At 38.9% G+C, this 13,805-nt stretch overlaps 1 protein-coding gene across 1 annotated transcript in view; it reads left to right on the top strand.

The window, feature by feature from the left end:
• Nucleotides 1-13,263, top strand: part of LOC135473276 (acid-sensing ion channel 4-A-like) — a 46,539-nt gene extending 33,276 nt beyond the window's left edge. Inside the window, exons 3-6 of the mRNA XM_064753124.1 lie at nucleotides 4,188-4,346; nucleotides 5,026-5,141; nucleotides 11,733-11,914; nucleotides 13,111-13,263. Of these exons, the coding sequence (XP_064609194.1) occupies nucleotides 4,188-4,346; nucleotides 5,026-5,141; nucleotides 11,733-11,914; nucleotides 13,111-13,263 (610 nt within the window). The remainder of the gene's footprint in view (nucleotides 1-4,187; nucleotides 4,347-5,025; nucleotides 5,142-11,732; nucleotides 11,915-13,110) is intronic.
• Nucleotides 13,264-13,805: the final 542 nt, after the last annotated feature.

Here is a 13,805-nt window from a genome sequence, read left to right as displayed (position 1 = left end):
ATCCTGTACACAGGCATTACACAAGCTTTTGAGCCAATTTACGTGGGTCGGTTGCGCCAGTGGGGCAACTCATTTGCAATGCACACTGATCAGATACTTTCTTGCAAAAGTAGGACAGGCGCAGTTTTCGAACCTGAGACTTTTGCGTTAATACGCTGTCCTGTCGCTAAAACACTACATAATATTTCGAGCCAACGTACATGTGTCTCAACCAAACAGAAGGAATTTCGTTCACGAAACCGTTGTTAATGCTGTTTTCTATGTGTTCTCTTGGATAGCCATCTGAATCTGAGTTACGAACAAGTTTTTGATTATCCCAGTGCATTGAATATTGCATGTTTTCATTTTCCGTATCTAATTAGCAGTTAATTTGAAGCCACTTGGCTCTTGGCCACAATTCGACACATTAGTCGTGGAGGAGAAGGGGAGGGGGGGGGCGGTTAAGGTAGTTATCATCTGTCATCTTGGCTATCGCCCGCTTGTAGACGCCTTGTAATACTCGACCCCTTGCACCGGCTAGGGCAGTGTTTGTGGCACAGTGATAATCGAGGGGCTGGAGTAAGAAGGCGACACCAGCCACTAGCAAACTCAGCCAATGGTTTGATCCCGGGAAACTTCATTAGTGATTGTCATGAATAATTAAAAGCTAGTTATTAGCTCGGCACCGGTAATAGACGGACTGGCTAACTAAGGATCCGAGACCTGCCTTAGAATCTAGCCTATAGGGAGGGCTTTGTCGGCACATACGCTTTTAAACGCATTTTACTTCCTGCAATGAGTGAACGTTTGATATTCATTTTTCATGTATAACTAGCAAACCAGATGTATCTTTTATCTTACATAAATGTTTAGCAACTTGGCAAAAAGCCAAGAAAAAAAGTTCTTTTCCAGAAAGAGCATGCAATGCTGTATCTGGGGAGCTCTACAAGTGCACTGTGCGCATGATTTTATCTGAAATATTATTGGTGTACTTGTAAAAAGCGTATACAAAAAGAAATCTGATAAAAAAATATGCGGAAGTCAAGTGTTAGAAAAGTTACATAAAACCATTGGGAAAAAGTCACGTGACCTTTTAGTAAGACCGTCAGAGCAGATAATATGAAGCACTTTGAGCGTAGATCCTTTTCAGGTCTGCCAGCAACCTGAGCATGGTCGTGGGTTTCCCCCGGGCTTTGACAGGTTTCCTACCACCATAATGCTGGCCGCCGTGGTATAAGTGAAATATTCTTGAGTACGACGTAAAACACCTATCAAATTAATATAAATAGATCTTTTCACACGGTGAAATTCTACATAGAGGCATGCAGATGTAGTCATCTTCCTGTTTTCGTGAACTGGACCACATGAACATTATATTTCGGTTTAATAGTTATTGTTAAATCACTGCACAGTAAAGTTGTTATCATAGAAACGAGTAGAAACACCTGAGACCAGTGTTCCTTGTATTGTATGTTTTTTAATTGTTATTGTGCACAAGTGCGGAATAGGAACATTCAATACGTGCCGCAATCTATGAACAAGAAGTAAGACAAAAAAAGCTCTTAAATGATGCTAACTTTAGTTTCGTTGCAAGAAAATATTGAAGTTTGCCTAAGAGATCCTTTGTTCGGTGGAAGAAAACGTCTTCTGTCAGGAATAAGGCTTTCCTGTTCTCAAGTCCTGGCCAATACACAGTCTGTTTGGATACAATTGAGCGATATGTATTCTGAAACCGTAGCCGTTTCCGGAGCCCGGACAACTCGATTCGGTTAAATCCCTGTCTTGGATGAAGCTCCGGTCCGTTTTCGCGGTCTTCTCATTCTTGTTTCTTTATTCCTGCTCAACGTCCCGTTCTCCTCTTTTCTTGCCTTTTACACACGGGCTTTTAACGCTAACCTCTGTAAATGAGGCAAACATCCACAGCGAGCTTCCTGTCCCGGCAAGAAAAATCAATAGGGCTGACAAAGTAAACTGGATCCGGCGTGTTCTGGGGTCTGGCTGCCGCTAAGTGCTCTCCATCGATCCCTTTCCCTCCCAGGTGGCCAGCCCCCGACCTGCCACGGTTGCTTTTTCACATCTTTTCCAATTTGCCGCTGCCGTGGCAAATTTGCCTCTCGTTCTCTGGGATTCCGTCCTCACTATTTTGGTTCACCTTCTCTCGGAGGACGTAACGCGCACAGCCCGTTATCTTTACGATGGAGAGCCATATAAGGGCTAAAGGAGGAAACTTCATTAATTAAGAACCTTTCGGTCAATGCTAACTCCATTAAGGACAGCCTCGTTCGGACGGCAATGCACTTTCCCTGTCTCTCGGTTTGAAATGGTCCAACTCCCCAAGTTTTTTTTTTACAACATTCAAAACATTCCATCTGGTAAGATGATGTGTGTTTTTCTATGAATCATTGTTTCATTATAACGTTGTTTGGAGATTCTTCGAATTCCTTATCTGTGATGAATGTCCAAACTTTGACGGACTGGCTACTGTACTTAATAAAATACATGTACATTACATGGTTAAGCAGAGTGGTTTAGCCTGATGTCAATGAAAAATGTAAAAGAAAACAAAGTAGCTGTTTTAGGCACGTTGTTCTTTAGGATTTCCAGATATATGGAACTTGCATTGTGTTATTGCAAGATAACTGAATTATGATTATCAAATCTCCTTTTTAAATATATACAACACCGTAAAAAAAAAAATAACGAATCGAATAAACCGATCTGCAACCACGATTTATACATGTATACAAGAAGACAAATCTTTTTTGAACAAATTAATTTGATATTAGAGCTTTTGATTTTACTCGTTGACCGTTCACGTTATAACTGGTCACTTATATCACATTCAGAACATACGTTTGATCAGTGAATGCCCTTTGAACATATGCAAAGGTCTATGGTAGGCAAATTAAGGTTAACATTATTCGACTATCTAGTTTTTTACTTTAATTATACATATATGCATTTAACTCAAACGGGATAAAATATGACCACCCAGACTTTATGCCCACTTCACAGTCATTGTAACACATATGCTTATATTCATATAATGTTAGTAATATAATTAAGACGTACAGCATAGAGAGAAAAACCAGAGCAGCCACCACAGTGTGATAGTTGGGAAATGCTCACGTATCCTATGAAACACGGCCTCTTGTCAATTTTACCTCAGTTAGTGTTTTATTCTAACTTTTCATGTAAATACATATATAGTAACAAATTACACGCTCCAGCACTGTAACTTCTTTCTTATATTGTATTGTTTACATTTGTATTCTGATAGTTTTAGTGAATAAACATTGAAAAATTTTAACAATGTAGGTTTACCAAGTGGAAAATTCGTATACAAATATAGCGTGGCTTTACACGAATGTCGGTGGACATTATGTGCAGATGTTGACGGATATTAAGCGAATGTCGTGGACATGTTCGGACCCTAAGACGTTCAGATTCTTCATGAAGCCACTCTAATACAGGCCACAGCTATGTCGAATTACATCACCGTGAACAAGATGTGACTCCGTGTCAACCTGCTCTTTCGCCAGTCTGCAACTTCATTTCTTATTCATGGCCATGCCAATTTTGAAGATTACGCGTTCGTCAGTTATGTTCTTTCCTGAAGCACAGTCTACTGACACATGTAACCCACGAAATACTAAACTTTTAGCGACCTACATAGTATTAGCAATGGGTAGGAGTTCAAACGCGGAAGTTGCCCTTTAGTAATCTCATCATCCACCTCATACTTTTTTCACATCCTTTCGACTTCAAGGTGCATTTTAGAATAGCAAAATGTGTTCCTTACCCCTGTCACTGACACGTGTTAGTGTCAACTGAGTTTAAGGAAAGGTGACCGATTTATTTTAAGATATTTGTCAGACACCAACAAGGAACATGCGCAACATGATAGAAACTATACATTAAACCTCGCTTTTCCCGGTCATATCAATAACGTACATGAAGGATGTCTAACACTGGGGCCATAAACAACCTATTAATTGCTTTAGTCTAGCGGATTAATTGAATATGTTTTATTTTCGTCAATTTCAACTGCATTAACACGTTCGGATTAACTATCGGCTTTACTATTATTTCTGGTGTTGTTGTAATCATATAGAGCATAATCACCTTGATAATTGTTATCAGCAAGTTGCCGCTATCACATAATACTATAATTGTAATAATACCATGATTATTTTCCCGTGTTTCAGGTTAACAGATACAGTTCTAAGCGGCTTTTATAATGTAACCAGTGCCTTAGGCCATCGGAGAGGGGAGAACGTGACTGTGATGAGCAGGGATGTGGCCAATACAAGCTTTACGGCCTTCCTCAAGGAGGTGGCGCACCAGAAACTAGATCTCATCAACACGTAATGTCCATTTTTTCCAATATCTGTTACTGTGGTTTCCTCCGAGTTTCCTCTGTCTCCTTCTTCCATTAATCCTTCTACCTTCTTATTTTTGAAATAGTATTATGCTGTTTTAATACCATATCAATGCCCAGCCAAATCAGTCTAAACAATAAAGTACAAAAAATAATAAATCAATAAATATATCACAACAAAAAATAATTTAATGTAAAAATAAAAAAAACGAAATGAAGTGTAACGTACGTCTGCATTATTGACTCTAAAATAGGAAGATCAGAAATGAAAGAGAAATAGGTCAAATGGGCAACAGTGAACTCAAATATGCTTTGGTTGTAAATTATGATTTTAAAAGCTGATTAAAACATAATTTAACCTAATCAACTCGAATACACTGGTACATTCTTTTTCTGAATAACACTCTGTTTGAGTTCGGAAAAAATGTCTTCTTACTTCAGCAAAGCCTAAAGAAATGACATTTAGGGCTAAATAATGGAGATTGATATTTTGATATAAGTGTAAATCAGAAATGTGTTTTTTTTTTTAACACAAATGTTCAGCTTTGTCTTAGCGATATTCTCTTCTTCCTTAACAGTGCCAATGGTCGCGAATAATCCCAAAGGAATATATTTTTCAATATTATTTTGGATAATGACGCCTCCTGTTCTTTGCTTATTCGCAGGTGTGTTTGGAATAACGAGCCGTGTGGGCCTGAGAATTTCACCGCGGTGTTCACGGATCACGGCATGTGTTATAAATTTATGCCTAATCTGGACAGAAGATGGATTACCAGAGCAGGTAAGAATTATCGCAAAAGTCATGATAAAACAATTTTGTTTTAAATTTAGCATACTAGGCTAACAAAGATTGACAGCGACACAGATGTTGGAACCTTGTCAACACTTAGAGGGTAGGCTTTTCCGAGGACACAATAATGCAGTCTTTCGTGTTACGTTCAACATCGTTCTTCAAATTAGTTTCAATTGAACACAAACTTACTCACATCTTTTCGATATTTATAGGTCGTTTTTTGCCCTGATAACGGCATGCACATCGAATAATAAAGCTGTTTATTCTAGTTTTATTGTAAGATATGTGTTAAGTCAAATAAATAGCTTAAAGGCCAACAAATCAGAATATCTACAAGCGTAATGTTAAGAAAAAGAATGAATGATATAAGCAAATTCAGCTACGTGACCGTCTTAACATGCTATACTTTATTATGTCTTACCGTTTGCACGGCTTTTTATTGATTAAAATTAAAACGATAACTGCACTATATTTACTGACCATCTTCAGTGGAACTTCATTCGTCAAGTTTTTAAATGCCCAAAGATTGGACTGAGGGCAGATTGATGCATCCTATTGTCATTGATGAATTCCTGGCCAACAGGTCAGTCTCAGTTGATCGCAATTAATAAAACATTGTATGTGACATGCAACAACTCCAGAGAGAATACTACAGACGTACATGGCGTTACAACTGCTGTCAAAACCGGTGTCATATAAATATTTCAGTACCACGTTTTTCTTCAAAATAATTCAAACTAGTGTCCTTGGTATTGTTCAAAATTTGAGCGAAAAACCCATGACAGAATTTGAAGTTTCCACCTTACAGAACAACTTAAAGGCAAATAACCTCTAACTGCATATGTTAGAGTCCTGACTGGTGTTCCTTTGTTGTGAATCCATGTGTTAACAAAAGTGCGGAACCGGCACTGGAAAATGGGTAGGACCCACAAATGATTTGCTGCGGTGCGCCATGTTGGTCTGCCACGATGTACTGACTGGTGCTTTGTACATTACTGACTGCGATATGACTCGTACTTTAGTATGGGCTTCCTTGTGCTTACGTGACCCTTGGGTGTAAACAGATGTCTGATTGGTCAGAAGGCGGCGACGTGTGTCTTTTAGCGGATAATGGAGATGTTTGGAGTCCACTTAGCGGAAGTAATGTGTTACTGCGCCAAACGGTATCCACTTTCTACAGAATCTTCATTGGTTATTTATCGCTGTACTCATCTTCATGATTACCTGCTTAGTGAAGTCTTTCTACTCGCATCTCTTGGAGACCGAGCCTCTCTTTGTCCTTATCTGTTAAGCAATGTGATAATTATGCAACGACCGTATATCGTTGGAATCTGCATTTAGAAATAATTCTAGAATTTAAAAACGGGAAAAAGGAAATAAATCTGATGTACTGTAATCATTGATGGCTTACTGGTATGATACTCAGTAGTTGAATTATAGTACTATAAAGAAGATACATTACCCATTGTCTGTCATTCTCCTGAGAAAAAGTTACATGTCTTTTCTAATTAGTTTCGCCTTTTTTTCACCGGCGACGCTAACTAGCGTTGAATGCCGGTTTTAGCCCAGTTGCAGCCTCTGTTTGACCGCCCAGCCCTCATGAAACCAACCCATTCGTCAACGGTATCGTTCACTGTCCAACTCCATCTTCACCCAATTGGCCCTTTTCAAGAAAAAAAATTGCTTAGTTGTTTTAATCGTTGTTTTTAAACACTGGCCTCTATATTGATTCATTGCGTTCCCGAACAGGGTCTTGTCCATGGATAATTCCTCATTACCCGAGGCCCTTCATATAAAACTACCCATCCGTATAGTCTGAGCCAAATAACAACTATGGGTTTCATGAGGGTGGGGGAGGCTTAATTAGACGTTTCAATCCGATAGGCTAATGCTGAGTCATTGCAAATGTCTGTTAAGTCTTTTGGCAGCAGAACGGCCGAGTTAAGTCCTGGTTTCGGGTAGATTAAACTGTAAGCCAAACTTTTTAAGCCTTGGGTGGATTTGAATATCATACAAATTTTGTACAGGATAATGTCATTGATAACAGCTGCTTGAGCCTCGTGTGGATTTCATAGAAATATCTTCACTAAATTTCTACAGGATAATGTCATTGACAACATCGAATTTTACTTTCTTAACACGTTACTATGGTGAAGTTTATATGAAAAAATCCAATAACCTTGGCATTATACGATGAAAGAAATTCTACAACAGTGAAAACATTCCAACTGTTAGTCATATGTATTCGTATAAAACAGTGTTCCAGGAATAAATACAAAATGTTCTATTTGGTACTCCGTGCTAGAAATGTTAATCAGTCACCCATTACACAAAGCCGTTTATGACTTCAGTCAGTATTTAAAACTTCATGAGTAATGAGTAATTAACAGTGCCAAAATTAATTTCAAACTGTTATAGATTAGCCATAAAATTTAATTGAAAGCCTTAAATACTTGATTCAGTACTGACTCAGATATTTATAAACGTCATCGGTCTTTGTAGATTTATTTTCTTCAGCCAGCAGCCAACATGTCATATTTTGTATTGTGCACAAGCTTATATGATACATAAATATATATCATATAAATAGCGTATTTCCTGAAATGTTCCTGAAGATTTCCCTCTCGGCTCATATCCAATATCTGCCCAAAATTATAGCAGGGCAGCTTTGGGTTTATCCATGTGTACAACGGCTTAGCCAAAAGTGGCTTGTACCTAAATACCACACGAATTTAATCAGCCGTGTTGCACAATTTAACGTTGGCTATTGGGCCAGGCCGAGGGGATCGTAACAAGCCAGTTATTTGTCCGACAGCAGATATAGGTAAACCGATTAGAGAGAGACGGGTTAGCAGAGCAGAAGACAGCCTTCCACAGGCTATTGTGATGAAGCTGGTAGGCGTTGGGTATAGCCCGCGGGACAAACTCGCCACCGTTCGCACTTCAATGCCAGGCAAATTTTATTAGACGATGAATTTTCAGCACCGTCAAGCTTAATCCAAACTTGATGTAACCAATGTCAGCGCCTCATTCCATTATTTGCCAGAAGCACTGCGCCTTCCAAAGAGAACAAATTAGCGAAAAGCTGATTTAAAGCATGAGAAAAGAAGTTTGACACAATATTCCGCCGAATTCGGCGATTCTCTTGTCAGGAACTATCCCTCGTCTAAGGCGTTTAATCGAATTAAATGCTTACTCTAAATGGATTCCATCCCGGCAAGGAAGTGGCCTCTTATGGAAAAAGGGAAAACTGGGGGTGCTTGTAGCTATAGGGGCCTCGCCGGATCTATTCTATGGTTTCGTCATTTTCCATGGGCCCGATAACCTGTTCACATTGCGCTTAAATTCGTATAACTACTTCACTGGCCTGACCCGCTCTGACCACGCCAACTGAATATTCAGTAAACAAGGTAAAGACCATCTTCCGCTCCAGGCAGTGCCGACAAAAGACTCCTCAGACGGAATACCACGCCAAGTGAGGCATTGAGATAATTCTCATCTCCTCGGCGACTGCCTCTCCCAAAGTCCCATGAAGATCAACGGGAAATTTGATAAACGTCGCGCGCGCGCAACGCAAAAAAATTACAACAATAGGCATCCTTTATTAAAACGCAAACTATTTGCTTTCTTGGTTTTCTCATTTTTTAAATCAACTTCTTGTTACTAAGTTTTTTGAAGAAGGTTTAATTCAAGTACATGCCCAGTGTTTAACATGTACTTCAGGCATGATTGCAATATTTTTCCAGATGACGACGCAGTAGTCCAGGCCATACAGGTTTTGGGCCTGCGCTCTTTGATCGTGACATTAATCCTATCTACTGTGGTTCAAAGGGACCCCGGAGAAGAAATTTTCAAATGCAACGCGAATGTCGGTGACCCCTCAGAGTTCATCTTCTAGGAAGTTGTATGTTTTCGCAAGCTTTATCTCATTTATGCGTTAACCTCAAAATTTCAAATTGTATGGAATAGTGGCGTACGATCAGACCTTAACTTAAGATGATGCATGTATGTCAATAACCCATAATGCCTGATGCATATAATATGCTGTTTTTGTTACATTTTCGGTAAAAATTAACTTAAGAGTTAATTTTTTCACAGTAACATTAGACCTCAAACAAATTATCATAATTTTCCACAATGCAACAGTAGCGGATAATTTTTGACAGTACTAGGACTACATCTCCATGTAAACCACACATATACCAAAATTATCATGATAATTTTAAACAATTTATTTGAGTACTAGGGGTTGTTCATAATTTTTTTAAAAATACGATCTGTTCGTTTTACCTTTTGTATTTTCCTTATGCAACTATCCATAATTGAAAAGGTATTTTGTCTTTAATAATTTTTTCATTACTCAACAAATTTAGACAGGGTTCGAAACTGACCCCAGTTGCTTTGATTTGTATGTGAAATGCGGTGGTAGAATTAAGGTGTTGTTTTATTTTTAGACTACTCCTTGCTAATCAAACCATTTTCAACAAAGGAAACATTGTTTCCTATATATATTTATAGGACTTTGTCTGAAACATTCTTGGATAACAGCCATGTGCCATGTAATTCGCAAAATGGAAACCACGGTCACGACTAAGGATGATTCGGTCAAGGAAAAATGATGATGTTTGCTGTCACTTATGCCAGGTGTCACGCTTTGTGGAAAACGGGAAGTTTATGTACCTCAGTATAAGAGTGTATTTATGACAGTATACTGCAGGTTTGTGTCATGTTTAGAGGTGAGATTGGAAGTTCTTAAAATATTTACACACCAAAAGCGTTGGCCTGGCCAAAAGATGTGCCGTATCTGTACGACAATGGCCAGACTCTCCACAATCCAGGGAAGAAAACTAGCCGGCAATGCATGGCCCAATGTAGGGCTCCAACGTGCATAGCTTATTATAAACTCACAGAATAAACCCAGAAAAAGGCGTTAGCATACATCTTATAGGTGGTAATGGAAAAGAGAGGCAAATTTTGCGTAACTGGACACCTTACACTTCATAACATAGGGCAGTTCACGCAGTTCACGCTGGTTTACAGTCCTTTCGTTCTTGACATATTCATCGACGGGCAAAGGTCACAGGCCCACCCATTTGGGTAATTACTATGTTTGGACCATTCAGCGATTTGGCAGTGACCCCTTTCTACTGGTCTATCATGGTTCATAGTCACACTTTGGCTGAGCCGCGAAGGCCTACAGGGACTCGTTGCTTGCATGGCTTCTTTTCCCTCAAGCAGAGAGTATCGCGATAAGTGCTAGTACTTTTGTGTTCGGATACTCTTTGGCTGGAATTCGAACTTCTGCAGCCTATATGCACTATTAGTGTTTCTTTTATTCTTAAGCTCACCGTTCAGTCTCATTCACTTTCTTTACAACTGCGCCATAAGCCCAAATTCCAGCCTTGGTCACATTGTTTACAATTATATATTGCTGTTAACGTTGAACTTTTATATATTTTACTTACCAGTACGAGGTACAAATTTTCAGGTTAAAGCAAAGTGGCTAAGGCGTTGCTTTCGTTGATTCCAAACAGCCTCTGATCATTGAGGACTATGAGTTTAAGTCAGGAAGTTTGCCAGGTGTCGCCGGACATGCAGTGGCTCACATGGGGTACATGTCACTCATATCAATCCATAAATCTGACCGCCGTTATATAAGTGAAATATTGTTGAGTACGGCATAAAACAACATTTCAATAAATGGATGACACAAATATTTTGGTATTCCACCCATGAAACGAAAGTTGTTTCGATCAATTATTCATGCATGTTATAAGCTATTATTAATATTTAATATGGATTGATTTTCCAACACAATATTCTTGAGTCCGTCTTAAAACACCAGAAATATATATAAATAAATAAATAAATAAATAAATTTCCGACACTAGAACAGCTACATCTAGATTAGCGATAATACTGCCCCTAATTAGACTCGAGGGACGAGTCACGAGTTCGAGTCTCGCTCGAGACAGTATTTTCACTGGTTTCAAGGTAGTTATTTCACTGTCGAAAATTGAATCCGTATTAATATGCATTCCCTTGTGATGATTTCAGAAGTATAACTTTTAATCCGTTTAATGAGGCATTAAATTCTTTCATTAAATATTACATGAAAATATACGTTCTATGAAAAGAATAGTATGGTTTTAAGGAACATGAAGAAAAAAATGCCAGAAAATGAGAAAGGAAAAATGTATTTTTGAGGCATATTTTAGATTTCTTAATAACGGCTGTATTTCATGCACATTTTTCCTAAGTAGTCGGAAATGGCGTCATACTTGGAACGCGAGATCATCCTTGGTTCCCCAATTCGGATTCTCTCCCCCAGCCCATCCCACCTCGCTGAAAAGTTGTTTTGGCAGCTATCAATGTTGATGTCATTACAACAGACTGCTTAATTTCTGAACAGACCGCTGGGGCGTGAAGAAAACTGTCATTAGTTTAAAGCCATTTTGACCCACCAAGCTGATAAGCTGTTTTGTAATTTTATGTGTTAAGCCACTCAGATACTTTGTATTTGGAAAAAATACTCGAGCGTTTCATGCCTTCTTTAATGTGTGTTTGTTTTACTTCCAGGTCCCATGTCCGGGTTATTTCTCATCCTGAACGCTGAGCAGTACGAATACATGACCGATTCCAAGTCTGCTGTAGGAATAAAATTCACCATACACGACAATGTGACAACGCCTTGGCTGAACGAGCAGGGGATCAATGCTGCGGTGGGAACGCACACCTCTGTGGGCCTTAAGAAAATAGTGGTGGGTAGCCTCATGAAAAGCCTGAATAGAGTTCGTCGATAGGATGCTATAAAACATTCAGCACGTCTTCTCGATGGCGGTTTCTCCTCGTTGAAAACCTGCCAGAATAAAGCATCTGAACAAGCCGAGAGACAAGCGTTGATCGACTTGGCAATGGTGACGTTGCACTATATCAACACCCCTTATAGAACCGGCCTCTTAACTCTTTAAGGCTTCCTGATCGAACATGAAGCATTATGACAACATCGGCGCACAAGTGGAATAGACCTCGGCCAGGAGTGTTTAAGATGCCCTCATAGATACAAATCGATTTCTCCCTAATCGATAACCCTTTTAACGTTGATCTGTCCAGATAACAATGGTTGGAGTTTATTACCAACAAAATGCCCGTGTGCGTAAGCTTGTCGGCTTGTTGTGAACATAGAAATGATTACAAGCTCACTGGGCTCGATTTCATTCAACAGATAAAACTATTAAAACCGATATCCCGACGTTTTTTACGGCCTCTTTTCTGTGGCCTCTTTATAATTTATCACGAATGCTGTTAAACAGAATGTCTGAATTCTTAATTCTAGTCTAGTTTTCTACTTTTCTACAAGTGTTGGTTTTCCTTCGTGTCCTGGGGTGCCTTTTCGCACGCAATGGCGACTCGGGACCAAGCTGGATTGACTTCATTATAGCGTTGTTTCTTACAATTATGATCGCGAAATTACCTCCTGTCTTGTTATTGTATCTTTTATTTAAGGATATTTTCAAGAATTTTTCTGAAAATTTGTCAAAGACAACGAAAATGGAATGTTTGTTTATAATTTATATACAATGCTATCGATCGATTATTTCAGTTTATATATATCCACACATAGATCAGCTTATATTCCAACTGGAGCAGATAAAATTTTTGTGGAGTAAACATTCCATATGAACTATCCAGGCATTTTTCCGAGATTTATGAACGGTAGTCCGATTGAAGATAGTATGACAGATCTTTGGGTTAAGTTACATTACTGAAAGTAAATTCAGTGCACTATCGTCAACATGTCAGCAGACTTAACCCAAAGGAACACTCTTCTGACAGCCAAATATTACACATGAATTCCAATTTTTTTAAAATTTCGCAGTTACCATCAATACACATCATCAACATCAATATTATTAAGCTTTAATATTGCTAATACTTGTGTTTTCTTCCTGTGCAGCATGAGAACCTCCCGTTGCCCCACGGGCGATGTGACGAGGGGGGCCGGGGCAACAGGTACTCCCGTGACAAGTGTCTCAGAGCCTGTGAACAGAGGAAGATCAGCAGGGATTGTGAGTGCCAGATCACAGGGCCGGGCAAACCATCAAAGTAGGCCTACAGTACCGTTAATAGTTTTATATTTTATAATACATTATTATATTTTAGTTATTACTAATGATGCCCTTCCTGGCGAAGTGATCAAAGGTGTTCCTGGTCGTGACCATAAAGCTCTGACTATTGTAGTTTATCCAGATGCTCCACTTGGATTTGTTTATTTATGTATTTATTTATTTGACTGGTGTTTCACGCCTTACTCAAGAATATTAAACTTCCCACCATAATGCTGGCCGCCGTCTAAGTGAAATATTCTTGAGTACGGCGCAAAACACCAATCAAATAAATAAATAAATGAATAAATGACTGAATACAGTCAACATGAGACCTTCAGTAGTTAGTTAGCAGGGGCTGCTTGAAACTTTCTCATAAATGTGCGTTTGTATTTGACGAATTCAATTTAAATTTCCTTTCTCTCAGAAAATGAAGGCAAATGTTAACTGTGTGCATGCTTGGCCGTTGGTTACAGTGTGTTAGACTACGATCTTAAATCAATAACCTTTGTGTTAATGGGAAGCAATATCTCCAAAACAAATTAGC

This window comes from Liolophura sinensis, chromosome 8 (assembly GCF_032854445.1).
Source record: "Liolophura sinensis isolate JHLJ2023 chromosome 8, CUHK_Ljap_v2, whole genome shotgun sequence".
Lineage (NCBI taxonomy): Eukaryota > Metazoa > Mollusca > Polyplacophora > Chitonida > Chitonidae > Liolophura > Liolophura sinensis.
The sequence above is the reverse complement of the archived record's forward strand: the minus strand, read 5'-3'. Positions and strand labels throughout refer to the sequence as shown.